At 34.8% G+C, this 22287-nt stretch overlaps 1 protein-coding gene across 1 annotated transcript; it reads left to right on the top strand.

The window, feature by feature from the left end:
* The first annotated feature begins 1805 nt into the window (after positions 1–1805).
* Positions 1806–14400, top strand: LOC121267280 (disease resistance protein RPV1-like). The gene is made up of 6 exons (XM_041171127.1): positions 1806–2287; positions 10970–11669; positions 12260–12538; positions 12634–13048; positions 13165–13607; positions 13717–14400. The coding sequence occupies exons 1-6, from the start codon at positions 1806–1808 to the stop codon at positions 14398–14400; spliced, it is 3003 nt and encodes a 1000-aa protein (XP_041027061.1).
* Positions 14401–22287: the final 7887 nt, after the last annotated feature.

The following is a 22287-nucleotide window of genomic DNA, read 5'->3' as shown; positions in this document are numbered from 1 at the left end:
CAGTTATATAATTGTATATAGTATTACTATATATATATATATATATATATATATATATATAGTAATGCTAGTTACGTTATGGATTATGGAAGAAGCTACTTTTTTTGCTGGAGTCTATCCTGGTAGCTCCAGCTAGGATTTTTTATTTTATTTTTTAATTTTTTTTATTTAGTGATTAAGGAAGTATTTTTTTTAAATATTATATTTTTTAATTTTTTTAAAAAATATTTAAAAGTGTTAAAAAAATACATGTAAAAAAAATAAAAAAAAATGCTAATATAACTAACAGTAACTCTCAGCGGGAGCTGGAAGTAGCTTTAGATTATGCAAGACTCGCACATTTCTTTTAAAAAATACTAGGATCTATTATTAAAAAATTAATTTTTTCATACATGTCCCATAATTACTTACTTCTTTTTAAAATAAGTGTGCGACACTTACTTATTCTATAATTGTAAATATCAATCTCTATTATATATAATTGGGACGTGCAGATTATTTTTAAAAAAGTATTGCTACATTCACAAATGAATTACATAAAATAATATCACAAATTGACATGACTTCATCTGATCAGTTATATCTATTTTATAATAAAAATAACTTTACAATCTGACGAATCATATCAAGTCACATCAGTTTACGAGAGTTTTACATGATTTTTAGCATGCAACTAGAACACATTATCGAAATATCCTATCCTAATGCTTAAACCAGAATAATCACCGAAACGGAATAAATAACATTGTTCTTTAAGGTCTAAAACTCTCCGAGACAAGTCATGCATACACTGCTTACTATCCCTATTTATCCCAGAATTGCTAGGGATTGTATAGATAGAGGCCAACAGCTTCAAATGTTTATATATTAGGAACAGAGTTCTTCTAAAAACAACCCTGAAATAGCAATACCCCACATTTAAAAGAACAGTTCAAACATGTTCATCTAAAGGGGGTCAATTTTCACATGGGCCCAGTACTGCCGCATCATTTTCATACATTAAAAGAAAAAACAAGTTATTAATTTAATGTTCTAGCTGTACGCTATGGAGACAAGATTAAACAAACTTGCTTGTATTCTTCTTCGAGACTTGGACTCCAACTGTGAAATCCCACAACACACAGGATGGATTGGCCAAAGAAGAGATCAACATGGTATGGTAATGAAATATAGATACATATATAGGAATCAATTTATCAATTTTTTTCAAAAAAGTAGATAAATATGATACTTATATGAAAAATTATTTTTTTAATAGTAGATCTTATTTTTTTTTTTAAATAAATACGTGAAACTTGCACACTCCTAAGACTATATCTAATATTATTCATATAAATATAAGAATAATACTACTATGCCGTCCCATTTTGTCCCTTCATTTTGACCGCTCATGTATTTAATTTTTTTTTTTTTTTTTACTTACTGATTAAGGAAGTGACTATTAATGTATTGATATTTTTTTTATATTTTTTTAAAATATTAAAAAAATATGAATAAAAAAATTAAAAAAAAAAATTTGGCCTTCACCCTTGCAGCACTTTAAATATAAAGTACTGAAATCCAAAGAAGTGCCATGGGCTCCCTACACATGACAGCATGTTCTTGTATTAACACGGCAAGAAGCTTCTCTTTGACCAAAGTGTAATCCAATATATTGCAAATGGGAATGCATTCACTATAGTATTCCAACTTTCATCTCCTATTACAGGTGTTGTGGGGAACGCGGCATTGACTTCAAGGTTTAAGGAGATTCCTTCTCCCATAACTAGTAATCAGATTTACATACACAAGGACTTTTTCCATGTATGGCCACCTCCGGAGCCTCCTCCTCGTCCCCTTCGACGTACGATGTATTCTTGAGTTTTAGAGGAGAAGATACTCGCAACAACTTTACTGCACACCTACACAACGCTTTGCGTCAAAGGGGAATCAATACCTACTTAGATGAGGAGCTTAGAAGGGGAGAGGAAATTTCACCAGCACTTTTCAAAGCCATTGAAGAGTCGAGGATTTCCATTCTTGTGCTATCGGAAAATTATGCATCGTCCACTTGGTGCTTGGACGAGCTTAAGAAAATCCTTGAGTGTAAGAGAACAAGACAACAAATTGTTCTACCAATATTTTACCTCGTAGATCCATCGGAGGTATGGCATCAGAGAAAGAGTTTTGGACAAGCATTGACTAAACATGAAGACAGATTTAAGGATGATCATATGAAGATGCAGAAATGGAAGGAATCCCTAAAAGAAGTGGCCAAGTTGTCTGGATTTCATTTAAAGAAGGAAGGGTACTGTATTTCTAACTTTTGTGCCTTTCATTCAAGAATCTTCACGATTCAACACTATCCCACATGTATATCGTCAAGTTATAATTTGGTTTGGTACTAAAATATAGTTTCTGATCTCTACATTAAGCTCGTGAGAAGGGACAATTAATCCCATCTTAAAAAAAACAAATTAAAATCCGAAATACATCTAGTTTTTGGTAGTTTGCATTCAAAATAGAATAGAGGAATTACTAATTTGTCCAGATTACCACATGCAAGAACAAAAACTAACCTCATTTGTTTTCACAAATGAAATGGAATGAATTAAGATTAAAGTTAAAAGTTGAATAAAATATTGTTAGAATATATATTTTTTTAATATTATTTTTGTTTTGATATTTGAAAAGTTGAATTATTTATTTTATTTTGTGTAAAAATTTAAAAAAATTGTAATGATTAGATGAGATAAGAGATGAGTTTAGAGGAGTTGTGAAAGCAAACGAGACAATGATTATAAAACAATTAAGAGGATAACTAGATTCAAGAATAGGATTGTAAAAACGTTTATAAAGTTAATAATGCATAGAAAATGATTGAAAAATATGAGAAGAATTGTGGACAAACCATAAAGGATTGGGAAGGGGAAAGCTAATTCCTAACCTATCTCGTATCCTACCAATGTTATTTTATTACAGAAAAAATAGAAACTCTTTATTAGATTATGGCTTCTATGGCTTTTAAGATGTCTAACTCAGCTAAAGTACTTTTCTTCCTTTTTCATTCAAAGGAATGAATCAAGATTTATTCATGAAATCGTTCAATGGGTGGACTCAAAAATTATATATCATACTGAGTTGCACGTTGCCAAATATCCAGTTGGAATAGAATCTGTAACACCCCGTATTTTAGTGTATTTTTACTGAAAGAATTATTTTTATGTAATTAAAATAATTTCTCTTATTTTAAATTGGTTGGATTTTTAGTGAGTTTATTTCTATGATTTTTATTTGGTGGAAATTATTTTTATATGCTTTCTTAATATTTATTTATTGTTATGCATTTAAATTGCTTTTAATATTTAAATTAATTACCGTGGAATTTAATTATTTCAATTTGACTTTACCATTACGTTTAAATTATTTTATTTAACTTGTGGTTTTAAAATCGTTTCCGTTGGATCATTTTTGTGACCCAAGTTATGAGGATTGGACCTCATTTCTTTTCCCTCTATTTTTTCTTTTCCTTTTCTTTTTTTCTTTTCTTTTTCTTTTTCCTTATTTTTTCTTTCTTCCCGTGCGGACGTTTCTCTCTCCTTTTCTCTCTCTCCCTGCGTCCGTTTCTCCCCCCACCAGCTGCGCCGCCGTCCGCCGGCGGTGGTCGACACCGCCTGGCTCCACCGCTTCCCCAGCCGCCGGCCGTCCTACCCCACCAATATCACCGCCGTTCGTGCCGCCGTTAGCCTCCACGAAGCCCACGAAACCCACGACGCCGCGGCACATTTTCCTCCATTGCGCCGCCGTCGCGCCACCTCCGGCCACCATCTTCCTACCACTTCATCCCCGGCCTCTTGGCAACCCATTGGACCCAACCCCAGCTCCGATCCGTCACCGGTGAAGCCCCACCAAGTCCATCTCCGAATTGCACTTTTTTGGCCTAAAACCACCCCTTGCGCCGCCACCCACAGCAAACCACCACCACCACTAGCTTCACCGATCTCCCTAGGCCCTACCCTATCAATCTTGGGTCTTCGTTTGTCCTCGTTGAAAAGTTAGTATTTGTGACCCACGGCCACAGTGTATTTTACACTGTGGTGTTGCTCAAACGTCGCCTTTTTCAACTTCGTGATCCTCGGAAAATTATTATATTGCACTGTAAGTATTTCTCCAAAGAATTTTCGTAATTTAAATGTATTTTTGCACTAACCCATTTCACTGTGTTTTTTGGCATGCCGGACTGAGTCCGAGGAGTTCGGGGGTCGGATGGATTTGTGATTGGAGTTGTTTGGTTGGATTTGATTGGATTGGTATTTGTTGGTTTGGATGTTGTGTTGGTACATGTGCATTTCATCATTTCATGCATGATCATGTTTGTAAAAGAAAACTGGGTTTTCGTGTATTGCATTCATGTTCATGTGATTTGAAAAGCTATGATTTTATGTGATGATATTTTTGGTGCTTGTGTATCACGACCCCAAGCCGAGATGGGGCATTAACTCGGTGGAGCTCCTCTGGTTACTCGGGAGCGGAATATACTGAGTAACGTCCCCTGGATTGTCGCCGGGCGACAATGGGTTCGGACGAGATGGTCTCGTGCCGACTCCGTGGTCCTTCTGCTGGCGGGGACTAGAGGATGTCTGGCCACGTACGCGCTGGGCGCGGAACTGGGCATCGCTCGTTTCGTAGTGTGAGTGCTTGGCCACGTACGCGCTGGGCGCGGAACTGAGCACCGCTGCGAAGCCAGGACGTGCGGATGGTCCATAGGGGAGACCATGGTGCATATGGAAATAATGCATGGTGCATTTGGGATTAATGCACTATTTTCTGGGAAAATAGTGCGAGTTGATTTTTGGGTAAATCATTTTCTGGGAAAATGATTTACGGATAATTTGGACCAAAATGAGATTTTGGTGTGTGTGTTGGAAATTTATCATTTTCGGGGAAAATGATGTTTTGTGAAAAAATGCATGTTTTCATGTGCATGCATGTTAGTTGCGTTTAATGCATTTTATATTACGTTGTTGTTTGGGTTATACTTACCTGCGAGACCATTTTGTGGTGTCGCAAATTTTGATGCTGATGAGGAGGAGGAGGGCGAGCCTGAGGAGACGGCTCCGCCTGACGAGTGATCTGGGATCACTCGTTTGAACATTTAAAACTATTGTAAATTATTTTATGGATGACTGTATAACTGCTATTTAAATCTTTACTGATGTTTGATTGCAATTAAATTCTGGTACTTAGTTGACTATCCGCTGCGTTATTTTATTTGAACACTGTTGCATGTACACACACTAGCACTTCGTTGGGATGCGTGACCGTGTTGTCACCATCCTGGCGTCTCGATCCCTGTGTATTTTTATAAGGGGGATTGGGGGCGCCACAGGTGGTATCAGAGCAGTTCGGCTCTGGGTAAAACCACATGTCCCTTAGGATAGTACCAGAAAATTATTTTTATTATTATTTTAAAATAATAAAATTTTTTTGTTTAAGTGGTGTAAGTTAAGTTATTTATTTTATATTATGAGTTTATTGCTATTTTATGTTATGTTAATTGATGTTATTTGATTTATTTGATTTTATTGCTTTAATTAGTGTTTACCTTTGGTTGAGTATGGTTTTATTTGCTTTGTTTATTTTATTGTATAATAATTCTGTTGTTTATTTATTTTATTGTATAATAATTCTGTTGTTTATTTATTTTATTGTATAATAATTTTGTTGTTTATTTATTTATTTGTATGTCATTTTAATTTAATTGTTTTATTTTATGGCGGATTATTTTATTGTTATATTTATTTTATGGTGAACTACTTCATTGGTTTTATGCATTTTGTCGTATGTTATTTTATTTATGGAATTTTATTTTATTTTGTTTTGTTCGAAATTGAAAGGCGGGTTAAGGGTTATGTTATGACAGGAAGATGGTACGACTGAGAAGGCCATTGTTAGGCTTAAACATTGGTATAGTAGGCCTGAACTCTTGGTGATTGGTTGTTTTAATATCAAGGCTCGAACATCAGGGTCTGGGAGAACTCTTTGGATTAGGTACTCAAGTTGCTGCTAAGGAGGGGAATAGTTTTTAATTGCTTAGGATAATTGAGGATTTAGGTTCCGTAGAATTTAGGTAATGAGTCTTTGAGGTAGGGGGTTGTAAGTTCAACGAATGTCAATGTTAGATTTATGAGATGTTCATCTAAGGTTTGTGGCCCCATAGTTTTTTTTTTTTTTTTTTTAGAAAATAAGTTAATGGGATTTAAGCTGGTAGGTTCAACAAGCAATTAAGAGATTACTTAGACTAGAAGTTTTTGATCTTGCCGACCTCGATAAGCAATTTGATAACATTTGGGGTTTTAGAATTTACAAGTTTTATAAGGCGAATGTTTTAGATTTGAGTTCATCGATCTTGAGGGTTTCAGGAAATGATTTATATCTGGGTTAAGGTTTTAGAATTGCAGAGTTGAATGGCTGAATTAAAATAGGATTGATCTGAGTTGAGTTATTGATATGAGAATTTTTTTTTTGGGGAGAATTTCTTTGGAGATGGAGGATGTCGATCTAGTTCAGTTAATAATTGATTTTAGCTTGAGGTTACAGTGTCAGGTTGAGGATTTAATCCATATCAATTTTAAGGATAATAGATGGTGACGATTAAAGAAATGATTCTTATTGATTTCGAGGATATAGGTTTAGTGATGGAAATGGTAATGATGACCACCTGCACGTTTGGAGGATTATTGATTTTGGCTAAGGGTGCGTAAGATTGATGTTTAGTAGTGGTGAGTGGTTATGGATTTCGGAGAGTATAGGTCCTAGTCTCATTTTGGTTTGAAAGAAGTGGTTTTGGTAGGTGTGGAAGAGGAGTCGACACAATAGTAATAATTCAAGAGACCTTGGCTTGGAGTTTTTGGTGAGTCGATCGAAGTGTGCAATTGAAGTGGGTTACTCAATGAATCATGGTTGGGAATAGTTATTGTGATTATCTTCAGGAATTAATTGTGACTTGAGGTTACCTAGGAATTTAAATTTTAAGGTTATACTTTCTTTTGAAGTTTGAGCATCTAGTTGGTTGAATGAAGGACATTGTTATTTAACTTGAAGAGAGATTGTTAGGATGTCACGTATGGTATATGATAAGATCTTGGAAGTTGAAGTTTAGACGTTAGCGATGAATGATATGATCAAGTATGTGGGGGTAATAAAGCATTAGGATCCTTGGGTGCTTTGTAATGGCTTTTGGTAGATTGAAGATTTGATCAGTATGGTTTGCCCTGAGGTTTAATAGTGATGTGCTATTGAAGGAACTAGTTGTGTTAATACTAGCTTATTGGAGTAGAAATAGGTGGGCGAGTTACCAAGGAAGTTTTGTTAATGTTTTGGTGAAGTCAATGGTGGTTCGCTGTGAGTTTAGTCACCGGTAGATTAGATGATGTTTAGAATGTAGATGGTGAGCTTTCGGGTTTAGGTTGTTAGGTAGAAGTCTCTAGGCACTCTTTTTGATTCGCTAGGTTGGAATTGAGTCTTTTAAAGGATGTTTCTTATCTTAGAAGAGATGAGTGTATTTTGGGTTGAGGTTGTTTATTTTCAATTTGGGATGCTGAGGTTGTTTGATATTGGGTTTCTGTCTTTGATCATGGTTGTATTTTATAGAATTTGATTTTGATCAAGACAGCAGAAGTTAATTGAGGAATTTGAGTTATAACTCGTGGTTTTGGGAGAGAGAGTGTTTTTCTACCAAATTGTGATAAGGGTTTTGGTTAGTAGGAATGGAGCCACCTTGTACTCGATGGTGTTAGTTTCATGAGAACGTAATGTTTTATGCATGTGGCGAATATCAGAGTGCGCAGCAGAAGCGTGGTATTTTTGTTGTAGTCAGGAATTCAAGTTGTGCTGATTTGAAGAATTAACGGTGACTTGAATTTTGAGAAGATATTTGTAATTGGAGATTAATCATTTGGTTGTGCAATTTGTTATTGATGGTTAACATTGGAAGTGGCTATTAGGTTTCCAATAGTAGAATTCAATAAAGGTTTAGAAGTTGGAGCATAGGAGTTGATTGCAGTTGGCACATATTATTGTAAGGGCTTTTGATCATTGGAATTTATTGGATGTTGTATTAAGGTTCTCGAGGAAATGAGATTTTTGGATAGCAGTCACTCTAGGAATACTGGTCGTGATGTGTCATTGGGGGACTAAAATGAGTATGATGGATAGTGCCATGCTCATTGAGGAATGTGCCACGTGCCGTCTAGTTAAGGTTGAGCATCAAGGTAGACTTCAACCTCTCCCTATTCCAGAGTGGAAGTGGGATGATATTTCTATGGATTTTGTGGTAGGGTTGCCGAGGACTCCTAGTGGGAAGAACTCAATTTGGGCGATTGTTGATGTCCAAGATATGTTGGCCATTTTCAGATCGTAGAGAAGGTTGCGCTTGTTGCTTATAGAGTGGCCTTGCCGGACTATTTTGGCGGTATGTTCTTAGTCTGCTCTTAGTTGAATCTTATTCCTGTCTTAGTCTTAATGTGGACCTTGCCAATTTCGAGGACGAAATTTTTTTTAAGGGGGGGAGGATGTAACACCCCGTATTTTAGTGTATTTTTACTGAAGGAATTATTTTTATGTAATTAAAATAATTTCTCTTATTTTAAATTGGTTGGATTTTTAGTGAGTTTATTTCTATGATTTTTATTTGGTGGAAATTATTTTTATATGCTTTCTTAATATTTATTTATTGTTATGCATTTAAATTGCTTTTAATATTTAAATTAATTACCGTGGAATTTAATTATTTCAATTTGACTTTACCATTACGTTTAAATTATTTTATTTAACTTGTGGTTTTAAAATCGTTTCCGTTGGATCATTTTTGTGACCCAAGTTATGAGGATTGGACCTCATTTCTTTTCCCTCTATTTTTTCTTTTCCTTTTCTTTTTTTCTTTTCTTTTTCTTTTTCCTTATTTTTTCTTTCTTCCCGTGCGGACGTTTCTCTCTCCTTTTCTCTCTCTCCCCGCGTCCGTTTCTCCCCCCACCAGCTGCGCCGCCGTCCGCCGGCGGTGGTCGACACCGCCCGGCTCCACCGCTTCCCCAGCCGTCGGCCGTCCTACCCCACCAATATCACCGCCGTTCGTGCCGCCGTTAGCCTCCACGAAACCCACGACGCCGCGGCACATTTTCCTCCATTGCGCCGCCGTCGCGCCACCTCCGGCCACCATCTTCCTACCACTTCATCCCCGGCCTTTTGGCAACCCATTGGACCCAACCCCAGCTCCGATCCGTCACCGGTGAAGCCCCACCAAGTCCATCTCCGAATTGCACTTTTTTGGCCTAAAACCACCCCTTGCGCCGCCACCCACGGCAAACCACCACCACCACTAGCTTCACCGACCTCCCTAGGCCCTACCCTATCAATCTTGGGTCTTCGTTTGTCCTCGTTGAAAAGTTGGTATTTGTGACCCACGGCCACAGTGTATTTTACACTGTGGTGTTGCTCAAACGTCGCCTTTTTCAACTTCGTGATCCTCGGAAAATTATTATATTGCACTGTAAGTATTTCTCCAAAGAATTTTCGTAATTTAAATGTATTTTTGCACTAACCCATTTCACTGTGTTTTTTGGCATGCCGGACTGAGTCCGAGGAGTTCGGGGGTCGGATGGATTTGTGATTGGAGTTGTTTGGTTGGATTTGATTGGATTGGTATTTGTTGGTTTGGATGTTGTGTTGGTACATGTGCATTTCATCATTTCATGCATGATCATGTTTGTAAAAGAAAACTGGGTTTTCGTGTATTGCATTCATGTTCATGTGATTTGAAAAGCTATGATTTTATGTGATGATATTTTTTGTGCGTGTGTATCACGACCCCAAGCCGAGATGGGGCATTAACTCGGTGGAGCTCCTCTGGTTACTCGGGAGCGGAATATACGGAGTAACGTCCTCTGGATTGTCGCCGGGCGACAATGGGTTCGGACGAGATGGTCTCGTGCCGACTCCGTGGTCCTTCTGCTGGCGGGGACTAGAGGATGTCTGGCCACGTACGCGCTGGGCGCGGAACTGAGCACCGCTGCGAAGCCAAGACGTGCAGATGGTCCATAGGGGAGACCATGGTGCATATGGAAATAATGCATGGTGCATTTGGGATTAATGCACTATTTTCTGGGAAAATAGTGCGAGTTGATTTTTGGGTAAATCATTTTCTGGGAAAATGATTTTCGGATAATTTGGACCAAAATGAGATTTTGGTGTGTGTTGGAAATTTATCATTTTCGGGGAAAATGATGTTTTGTGGAAAAATGCATGTTTTCATGTGCATGCATGTTAGTTGCGTTTAATGCATTTTATATTACGTTGTTGTTTGGGTTATACTTACCTGCGAGACCATTTTGTGGTGTCGCAGATTTTGATGCTGATGAGGAGGAGGAGGGCGAGCCTGAGGAGACGGCTCCGCCTGACGAGTGATCTGGGATCACTCGTTTGAACATTTAAAACTATTGTAAATTATTTTATGGATGACTGTATAACTGCTATTTAAATCTTTACTGATGTTTGATTGCAATTAAATTCTGGTACTTAGTTGACTATCCGCTGTGTTATTTTATTTGAACACTGTTGCATGTACACACACTGACACTTCGTTGGGATGCGTGACCGTGTTGTCACCATCCTGGCGTCTCGATCCCTGTGTATTTTTATAAGGGGGATTGGGGCGCCACAGAATCTCGTGTACAAGATATCCATTTGCTATTAAGTATTGAGACCAAGGACATACGCATGGTAGGGATATTTGGAGTTGGTGGAATTGGGAAGACTACTATCACCAAAGCAGTCTATAATCTAAATGCTTATAGGTTTGAGGCAAGTTGTTTTCTTCCAAATGTTAGAGAAACTTCAAATCGTAAATGCGGTCTACTCCGATTGCAAGAGACACTTCTTTCTAAGATCTTAGGAGGTTCAAGTTTGAATGTTAGCAGAGGTTTCAATGTAAAAGGATTCTTTTAGTTATTGATGATGTGGATCAACTGGAGCAACTGGAGAAATTAGTTGGAGATCATGATTGGTTTGGTTTAGGAAGCAGAATCATCATAACAACAAGAGATCAAAGTTTATTGACTAATCATAAAGTTGATTCAACATACGAGATGAAGAGATTGGATCGAAAAGAAGCTTGTGAACTCTTTAGCTGGAATGCTTTCAAAAGAAACAAACCAAATGATGAATATGCAGACCTTGCAAAACATATTATACATTATTCTGGAGGCCTTCCACTAGCTTTAAAAGTGCTCGGTTCAGATCTATATGGTAGAAGTATACATGAATGGATAAGTGCTTTGAGTGACTACAAAAGGGTTCCTCACCAAGATATTCAAAAAATATTAAGAACAAGTTATGATGGGTTGCGTGAGAATGAGAAGAATATTTTTCTTGATATTGCATGTTTCTTCAAAGGAGAGCGTGCAGATTATGTCATTAAAATATTAGACAATTGTGGTTTCTCTCCGGATATTGGTTTAGAAAAACTTGTGGATAAGTGCCTCATAACTATTGATAAGCATAACATATTGGGGATGCATGACTTGCTGCAAGAAATGGGTAGGGAACTTGTTCGTGAAGAATCACCTAAAGAACCTGGCAAACGCAGTAGATTATGGTTTTATGAAGATGTCCGCCATGTACTAGAAGAAAATACGGTAAGAATTGCACAGAACATCACTTTTAATTGTATATTTGTTTCCTTCTCACAAATGAGATGCTCTAGAAAAATATTGAGTATCTTTTATATTAAAGTATAGTAAAAGAAATAAATAACACTATATACATTTTATATGTCCCAAGATTGAGGCTTTTTCTTGTCAATACAGTGCTATTGAATAGGAAGAATAAAATAATTATATGGAACTGCTCTTCATTCTATTTCAAAAATAGGCAACTTTTATGAGTATCTCCTTTTTTTTTTTCTTCTGTTTTTGTCTTATGAATAGTTAAGAATGAAAATTAATTTTGAAAAACAGATACACTAATTTTGACATTTTAAAAACTTTTCAATATCAATAGATTACCAATTTGAAAATAAAAACATGAAAATTAACGTACAGAGATGATCATATGGAATCCAAGTTTTGTAAATATAGTGCTATTGAATAAAAAGAACATAATAAAAAAAAATCATATAGAACTGATCTTCGTTCTATTCAAAGACAGCCAACTTTTATGAGTATCTTCATATGGTATACTTTGTGTTGATTTTGCCATATATCCTTCTAACATATTGTCTAATTAGGGGACAAACAAAGTTGAAGGCATAGTGGTAGATATTCCTAAAGGTGATGACAGGATTTGTTTAAGTCCCAAAGCTTTTGTGAAGATGAAAAATCTCAGATTGTTTATAAATCGTAATGCACGTTTTTCTGGAAGGCTTAATTATCTTCCTAACGAGTTAAGAATACTTGATTGGCCTGAATGTCCTTTACAATCTTTGCCATCCAATTTTCATGGGAAGAAACTCATTGAATTTAGAATGCCTAGTAGCCACATCAAGGAACTAGGGCAAGGATTTGAGGTACAACTATTATATTCAATAATGTTTTTTTTTTCCAACTACATTGTAATCTTCCTTCAGGCTAATATGCTTTATTTTCTTTTTCTTTTTTACAGAGTTCTTCAAACTTAACCATTATGGATTTCTCCTATTGTGATTCTCTAATAAAAATTCCAGATCTTTCAAGGAGTCATAGTTTGAAGAAATTGAATCTTAGTTGCTGTACAAATTTAGTCGAGATTCATAATTCTGTCGGATTTCTTGATAAGCTTGTTTCTTGGAGTCTTTTCGGATGCTCTAACCTTAGGGGTCTTCCAAGAAGCCTGAAGCTAAGATCTCTAGAATGGCTTAACTTTTATGGTTGTTCAAGCCTTATTGACTTCCCTGAAATTGAGTGTGAAATGAAACATTTAAGACAAATTGGATTGGGATACACTGCTATAAAAGAGCTACCTTCATCCATTGGGAACCTCACTGGACTGCAGTCATTATATTTGAAAGGCTGCAAAAACCTTATTCGTCTCCCAAGCAGTATTCTTCAATTGCAACATCTAGAGTCTCTTCATCTCAATGATTGTCCAAATCTTGTGAAGAATGTGGGAATAAACAATCTATGGCATTTGAATATGAAACTTCATCAAATGCAGAATTACTCCCACTGTTAGCTGTATCAGATTCAAGCATTTCTGATGATGATTATTCCACAATAGCATTTCCATTGTATCTTGAAAGCTCTGTGCTATCAAAATCAAGCTTTTTTAGGAAATCTAATTGCTTGACCACTTTGTCTTGGTTAGATCTATCAGGGAGTGATATTGTTAGCCTTCCAGAAAGCATCACAGGATTTGTAGGATTGAGGCGCCTTTATGTGAGGTATTGCAAGCAACTTCAAGAAATTCCAAAACTTCCACCAAATATAGTAGAGGTATATGCCAGTGGATGCAAGTCATTGGAAAGCTTTCCAGAAGTCACAAGAAAATTACAATTCAATATATGTGACTTACAAGCACTAGATTTCATTGACTTGTCTGGATGCGATAAAATGCTGTTGAGTATAAGGAATCATGTGGCAAATCCTTTATTGTGTAAGGTGCATCTCTCTCTCTCTCTCTCTCTCTCTCTCTCTCTCTCTCTCTCTCGCATGTGCATTTGTTTATAGGTTGTAATGCTGAAATATTTTTATTATGTTTGTTTGGTAGGGACATGACTATTTAGATGGTATTGTGTTTCCTGGAAATAGGACTCCAGACTGGGTCAGCCATCGAAAGGAGAGTTTAGAAAGGAATTCATGTGAAATAGATATTAGTGGACACCAATGTTTGGATGATGAGATCAGAGGAATTGCTTTGTGTGCTATTGTTGGACCTGTTCTTTCATTGCACCCACGCCCTATTGTTAGTGCTAGGATCATCGGAAATGGTATCCTAAGGTACATTCAAAAACAAACATTTAATCTATTTGCATCTGATGGAGCCCAAATGGGGTCAGATCATGTATGGCTAGGGTACTCTGTTCTTGAATCTTTTGAGCTAAAGGGAGAGAATCTCCGAGTCGAGTTTTTCACTGAACGGAGTTCAATGTTCTTTAAAAGTTGTGGAGCCCATCTGGTACATAAACATGAAAAGAGTGCAGAAGATTATCCAAGTGTGCTCCATGAGAAGGTTGATAACATTGAAGAAACTGAGATTTCAGTAGATTTAATGGAGGGTAATCAGCTTTCTAAGAGGCACCTAGATGAGGATGATGATCCCAACTTGGAACTCAATTGGTACCCACTACAGAAGAGACATTGTTCAACCTCGGGCATCAAAATCTTGGATTTGGAGAATCCTCAAGGACCGAAAGATTCAAAAGAAGATTTGAATTTGGATCTGGATTTTTGACTTGGGTGGTTTTGATTTGAATTTGGAGCTGGATTTTTTACTTGGGTGGTTTTAGGTACAATGTTCAAGTTTTCTTTTTCTGTTTCCATGCCTTATCAGTAGCCAAACTGCAGAGTGAAAAATGTATGGGATAATAGAGATATCAGGACTATAAAAATATTACCTATTGGTATTTCTGATGGAAGCATACTGCTTTTGCATTCCAAGATAGTTCTTGAGGGCCAAAATTCAAAAGTGCCTGTAGTTGGTATATATGTCATGCTCATAATGTGACTTTTCTCTTTCTTACTTTGGAGTGACCAAATAGCAAGGGGAGGTCTTGATTTTGGGGGCGGAAAGCTGGAAAGCAAGGTGCTGCTCCTTTGTTTACACGAGTAAGTGCCATAAAACACAAAGAAATACCAAAAACTAATTACTAGGCCATCAAGTACAAAATGGATGGAAGCAGCTGCTTATCAGCTAGTTTGGTATGCATAGCTGTGAAATCATTACTTGTCTCAAAAGTTTAAATTAAAAAATATGTAAATTTTATTATTTATTTTATATATTAGCGCTCCCCTCACATATAGGCCAAACTCCCCCTCAATGAGTGGCCCAACAAGTAGAATATTTAATTAAATGAGATAGAGTGTAAAGTTAGGATTCGAACTCAGAACATTTGCTTTAATACCATGTGAAATCATCAATTGTCTCAAAAACTTAAGATAATGAAAAATATAAATTTTATTATTTATTTTATATTTTAACAATAACTAACTAAGAAAGTTGACTATCCTAGAGGCTTTAAGAGAAGAGAAATGCTACATCTACCCACACTTCTTACAAAACCACCCTACAGCTTGACATGTCATTAACTTCAAAAATAAAAATAAAAGAGAAATATCAGATTAAGCGCATGTGATTTTTGTTGTAATATTCATATCAAAAGTACCATTCTCTCCTGGGATGCATCTCTCTTGGCTGTGACTCCATCGTGACTTCACCGTTCTCCTCGTCGTGACTTCGTTGTCTTGCTCACTTGGACTTTGTCTGTACTCCTTCTGCAATATCTCATCGTTCTTGCAGACGTGTAATAATCTGAAAGTGAAGATCAAGAGGTCTGAGTAGAGATTAATGACAAGGAGAAGGGAAAAAGAGAAATGAATTTCGTCTAACAATACACATTTTGATAGCCTCAGATCTGAAATTTATGAAGGAGAGGTTTGAGCAGAGTGAGGATGATAGGGCCAAAAGTATGTTTCTTGTGTTGGCCGGCAGCGACGACATTGCTAATACATATTTCCTTGCTCGTGTACGGGAATTGCAGTACGATGTCCCTTCCTACGCTGATCTTATGGTCGACCAGGCTGCCATTTTCTTGAAGGTATAAGTTCATTTTCCGTCCTGTATTATTTCACGTACGTACGTACTTGTTACAGTACCAAAGAACCAAGCTGAGGTAAATAACAACAAATTAATGGGTGAGGAATTAATGTATATATAGCTCGTTCACATTTTTTTTTTTTTAAAATAATTAAAAACTCGAGAAAGAATGGAATCAAATCCCGAAATAATATAAGAAATTATAAATTAATGCAATCATGTGTTTTGAAGGAAGAGAAATTATAAGCTCTATCACTTTGATAACTAATGTATTTTATTTTATTTTATTTTACTTAATAATTAAAAAAGTAATTTTAAGTGTATTGATATATTTTTTTATTATTTTAAAAAAATTTATATATGTTAAAAAAATATAAAAATAAATAAATAAATAAAAAGAGAAATCTATGAACTGGGGTACGAAGGATTGGAGTATTGAGTGCACCGCCGATTGGAAGTGTGCCGTCGCAAAGAACTCTGGTTGGGGGAATACTGAGACAGTGTTCAGAAAAGTACAACCAAGCAGCAAAGTTGTTCAATGCTAGACTGTTCCACACTCTATTCCCTTAACAACAACCTACCCAATAGCAGAATGGTCTACATTGATGGTTAGAGCATTCTCAATCGATTCTTGATTTTATTTTTTAAAATATGTTATCAAAATTTATTTTTTTATTTTATATATTAATTTTTATAATATATTTTACATTAACTTATCTATTTTTTCGTTATATCATTTAAATATTATATTTTTTAATTTTTTTTATTCATTTTAAATATTTTCTTTAACTACTAATGATATCCTCATATCTTTTTGTATTTATAATATCTCTCCATATACAATATCATATAATTATGTCTTATTTTAAATTAATCTAAATTTATAAGCTAAATCAAAATATAAATTAATTCAAAAAATAAAAAGAATAGATTATATAATAAAAATATTCTCAAAATATATTATGAGAATATTCATTCTCAATAATTATATAATGTGAATAAAGAGAGTTAAAGAAATGAGAAACTTAACAAGAGGAGGGAAAAGAAATTAATTAAAAATATTTACAATGATGAACAATGTTCTCTACATCTAGAGGTTTACTGTAGCATAATGTAAAAGTATATTTAAAAAAGAAGATCCAATAGATGGCACTTTGGAGAACATTTCTTTATATTTTAAAGAAAAATATATTATAAAAGATCCATTGGGAGTGATCCTACAATCCTCTACTTGATCTAATTCAAAACCCTGAAAAATATGGTAAATTAACCAACCACGTTTGCCACATCTACCTAATTGAAGAAAAAAATAAAGTGTGACTTCAAATATTAAAATAGTCTAATGCATAAGAGTGAAATTACTATTTATTCATGTTCATCATTTATTATGAAATTTAAATTATATTAAAAATTCAAATTAATTAGATAGTTTTATTCTCTTAAAAATGTTCAGTAAAACTTCATCATTTATTTAATAATGAAAAATTAGTATTTTATAAATTAAAGTTGATTTTAAGTGTATGATATAATATTTATATTTTAATTATCTATTTTATGTTAGTTTAAATCAATATTTAAACTTCTACCGTTAAATTAAATCTAAATATTCAAGATGAAGGGTTGGGATTTAAAACCCCAAACCCAACCTTTTCCCCCACTTTTCCTTTCTCTCTCTCTTTACAAAAGCATACAATAATACCAATTCATTAATTAAATAAAAGCTCTTTAAAAGCAGATTCTGAAAAGCACCTAATTAAAAACACAATTATTTATATAAATGGGTCAACATACAAAATCACCATTCAATTGACAAGCTCATGAGAGTTACATATTTAAAATCACCAAGTTTATAAACACAATTTTTTACATAAATATTATCAAGTTTATAAGCAAAAAAGATAATAATAATAATAATGCATGTTGAAGTTACAATCAAATATAATTGTCCAATATATGGCAACATGTGTATAATGTCGTACGGTATGTAGTAACTAAAAGTCGACGAATTCAAATTTGTTTGTTCAATAAAAGAGTCGGATGGAAATAAAATTAGTGAGTCGTGTAGTATAGGTCAAATTAATAAACCGATCGACGTTGCAAATGGCAATCTACATGGCAGAAATAATAAAAATGTAAATAAGATAGAAATCAAGTAATAATACAATACAAAATGAATAATTTGGTTTCACTCACCAATTGCGTGCATGCTAGCTAGCTAGTTGCATGATTTGATCATCACCACATGATATACATAATTATATGCTAGCTAGCTAGGTTTTTTTAATTTAATATGGACTCTTCTCCATAAATATATACATGATAATATGGTTTGCATTATTCTTAACAAGACATACTATTCACTAGTTATAGCCACCACTGCTTTGTTGAGGGCTCCCGCTAGTGTATTTTATGTGTGTTTTTTTTTTCTTTTTTTCACATGTATTTTTTTTTACATTTTTAATTTTTTTTTAAAATAGACAACATCATTAAAAAATATTTCTTTAATTACCATATAAAAAAAAATTTCCAAAGGAAGCCAGTAGGAAGACTAACATTTTCCAAAAATAATTGTGTCTGCCTAATGTATATATACGTATTAGCTTATGTGACTATGTCATACTGCACGCACGCCAACCCATCTAAAAAAGTCAAGGTCATTTTTGTCAATACACTAAAAGAGTTCAAAACCTTTAGAAGATAATACACGACAAATGATTTTTAATGGCAATTTTTGTAATTATTGCAAGCTATTTATGTACTTTTTTGTAAAATTGAAGACCTAAAAGGATACAATTATAATAATAGTCAGTTATATAGGGGTATATGCGGAATAAAAAGTGTAAAAAAAAATACTATTTATTACTGTTCATACGAGGATAGGTGGAATAAAAAGTGTAAAAAAAAACACTATTTATTGCTGTTCATATTATTTAGTCAGTTACATTGGAGTATATATGGAATAAAAAGTGTTAAAAAAATACTATTTATTACTGTTCATGTGAGGATAGGCTATGCTGAATAAAAAGTGTAAAAAAAATACTATTATATGAGGATAGGCTATGCGGAATAAAATGTGTAAAAAAAATACTATTCATTACTGTTTATGTTACTGTTTATATGAGGATAGCCTCTTTTAAGATATAGGAGATATATATAATAATGCATATTTTGAATTTGTGGGTAGGGGTGTAAAAATTAACCAGAAACCAGTCCAAACTAGCCCGAACTAGTGGAACCAATCCAGTTTTGGATCGTCTAGTTCAGAACCGATTCCATTAGTTCTAAAACTGATCAATATCAGTCCAGTTTCCATTATATACTTTTTAGGACAGGACCGGTTCACTATATTATATATAATTTTTATATATAATATATAAAATAATATAAATTATAATTATATATAAGGTAATATTATTATAATTTATAACATAAAATTTTAATCTTAAGCATGAAAATTTTATTTGATCATATATTTTAAACATAAAATATATATATATTAACAACATTTTATGGCCAAGTAAATTTCCAACATATTCCTTTTTATAAATAAATAATATATTAGTAATACTAATATATATTAGTATATTAATTACATTTCGTTTTAATTAATTAGTATACATTAGTATATTAATGTATATTAATATATTAATTGAAAAGCAAACATTTACCAATGGAACAACAAACCATTTTAAAGCAGATTGTTTTTTGTGATACTCCTTAGATTTTCTTTTACATAACAGATTTCTTATAAAGCAAAATTTTGTAAGTAATAACAGATTTTTAACAAAACAGATTTTTTTTTAAATAATTTTTTTTTATAAACAGATTTTTTATGACAAATTTACATTTTATTAAAACTAAAAAGCCGGACCAAAATCGGTAAAACTGAAGGTACCGATTTAGAAAGGTAACTGGTGCGTAATCGGTTTTAAAAAATGTAAAATCGGTTTATACCGTTTCGGTCTTAAATTTTGTCTAAAATTAGACCGAACTGGACCGATTACACCCCTATTAATTAGTATACATTAGTATATTAATGTATATGAGTATCTTAATTGAACAGCAAACACTCACCAATGGAACAACAAACCATTTTAAAGCATTTTTTTTTGTGATACTCCTTAGACTTTTTTTTACATAACAAATTCTTTTTATAAAACAAATTTTTGTAAATAGTAACATTTTTTTAACAAAACAGATATTTTTAAAACAATTTTTTTTATATAAACAGATTTTTTATGACAAATTTACATTTTATTAAAACTGAAAAGCTAGACCGAAACTGATAAAATTGAAAGTACCGGTTTAAGAAGATAACCGATGCGTAATCGATTTTCGAAAATGCAAAATCAGTGCATATCGGTTCGGTCCTAAATTTTGTCTAAAATCGAACTGAACCAGACCGATTACACCTCTATTAATTAGTATACATTAATATACTAATATATATTAGTATATTAATTGAACAGCAAACATTCACCAATGGAACAACAAACCATTTTAAAGCATTTTTTTTTTTTTGTGATACTCCTTAGATTTTCTTTTACATAACAGATTTTTTTATAAAACAAATTTTTGTAAATAGTAACAAATTTTTAACAAAACAGATTTTTTATGACAAATTGAATTTTATTAAAACTGAAAAGTCAGACCGAATCAGACTGAAATCAATAAAATTGATAAATTTTGTCTAAAATTGAACTAAAAGGGACCAATTACACCCCTAATAAAAGGTGCTACAGAACAGGGGATATAGAGGTAGTTGTGCTTTGTAACCAAGCGTCTGCCACCTGCACAGATGCATCTGATTATGTTTTTTTGGATATATTTTTTTTTCTCATCTGATTATGTTTTTGAAAAAAGATATTTGCAACCGTGAATTGTGCAACTGCCGCTTAATCGCTTTGAAAAAATTGACTAAAACATGGGATCCACATGAAAAAAAAATTAATTTTTTAATAGTAGACTCTATTCTTTTTCAAAACGATTATGTGACGTTTATGCATTTCACGGTTGTATATAGAATTATTCTATATTTTTTGGGATAGTTATCATCCGATGGAAGCAGCATACAAGACCTGGCCTTATTGGTCAAACCCTTGAAAAGTATCTCCCTAGCTTCTTTTGAGCCATGCATGCATGAATGCAGCTGACCTAATTGAATTTGAACAATTGCGCTAAGTTTGTTCAAGAGTATTTATACTACAGTAATAGAGGTGTAAATTTTAATCAGAAAATCGGATTGAACTGGTGGAATCGGTCCAATTTTGGATTGGTCCAGTCTAGAACCGCTTTCTAAAATTCAAAAATTAGCCAGAACCGATTTGGTTCTGGTTCTATGATTTTTAGGACCTGACCGACTTCCACGAACATCACCTCTCCTCCCCTTCCCCTTCCTCCTCCATGTGACCCGAGGCCAGTAGCCCTCCTCCATCGCACGTCCTCCCTCTCTCTTTAACTCACGGGTTGCACACCGTGCACCGCCACCCACGATGGGTAACCACCGTCATCAGCCTCCTCAGGCCACCACCAAGCCAACCTAACCACATACGGCCCCGATCTATTACCCATGCACGCACACTCTCTCTCACTCTCCCACAGCCTCTCACCCACTGTGCGGCCAGATCCGCCACTATGAGCCACCGTGGCGCCACCTCGACGCCACCACGAGTTCCACCGCATTTCCCTTAGCCAAGCCCAAGGTCCCAAAGCACCACTTTACGTGGTGGGTAATCACTGCACGTGATGGACAGTCACTACGTGTGACTGACCGCCACTGTACATGGTTAGGTACGCTGTGTACCGCCCTTCATAGCCACCAACACAAGGCCTTCACGAGCCCTTCCAAGACCACACTTAGCTATCCAAACACCCAAACAGTCAACGTTCGTGGGTTAGCCGCCACGTACGACCTCTCCAACGTCATCGGCTGTGACGATCAGTGAGCAACGCATGGGTTATCCCGTCGATGGTATAACTCTCTATCCCTTTTAATTATGTTAGATATTGATTAGTTGATTAGGTTGTGGACTATGCTGTTAGTATTAGGGGAATGACTGGGTTGTATTGAGATGCATTGTGTAGTGCGCTGTGAAGTGTTGGGCATATCGGTGTAGTGTGATGACGTGTAGTGTTGTGTATGTGAAGTGTTGGGCATATTGTGTAGTGCGCTGTGAAGTGTTGTGGACTGTGCTGTGTAATGCAGTTGTGGAGTTTCTGTTGTAATGATGTCGTGGTTGTGCGGTGCAGTATAGTTGTAGGGCATGTGCCGTATGGATGGCGTGACGTTGTGTGAAGTGGGAACAGTACACGCTGAGTGTACTTTGTGTGTGGCGTAGTGTGACATAAAGAGAGTGTATGTAGAAATATACTCTCTTGGCATATTGTAGATTGGGAAGAGTACACGTAAAGTGTACTCTGTATGACGTGGTGTATGAAGGGAGTACATGTGGAATGTACTCCATATAGTGGAGTAATGCACCATGTGGCGGATATGCCATAATGGTGATGTGGCGTGGCGTTGTG

The sequence above is a fragment of the Juglans microcarpa x Juglans regia genome, chromosome 5S, assembly GCF_004785595.1.
Source record: "Juglans microcarpa x Juglans regia isolate MS1-56 chromosome 5S, Jm3101_v1.0, whole genome shotgun sequence".
Lineage (NCBI taxonomy): Eukaryota > Viridiplantae > Streptophyta > Magnoliopsida > Fagales > Juglandaceae > Juglans > Juglans microcarpa x Juglans regia.
Note: the sequence above shows the minus strand (reverse complement) of the source record. Positions and strands in the feature narration are given on the sequence as shown.

Coding starts and splice junctions, on each gene's coding strand:
- LOC121267280 (XM_041171127.1), top strand. CDS start 1,806: ATGGCCACCTCCGGAGCCTCCTCCTCGTCCCCTTCGACGTACGATGTA. Junction 12,539..12,633: donor AACTAGGGCAAGGATTTGAG/GTACAACTATTA, acceptor TCTTTTTTACAG/AGTTCTTCAAACTTAACCAT. Junction 13,608..13,716: donor CAAATCCTTTATTGTGTAAG/GTGCATCTCTCT, acceptor TTTGTTTGGTAG/GGACATGACTATTTAGATGG.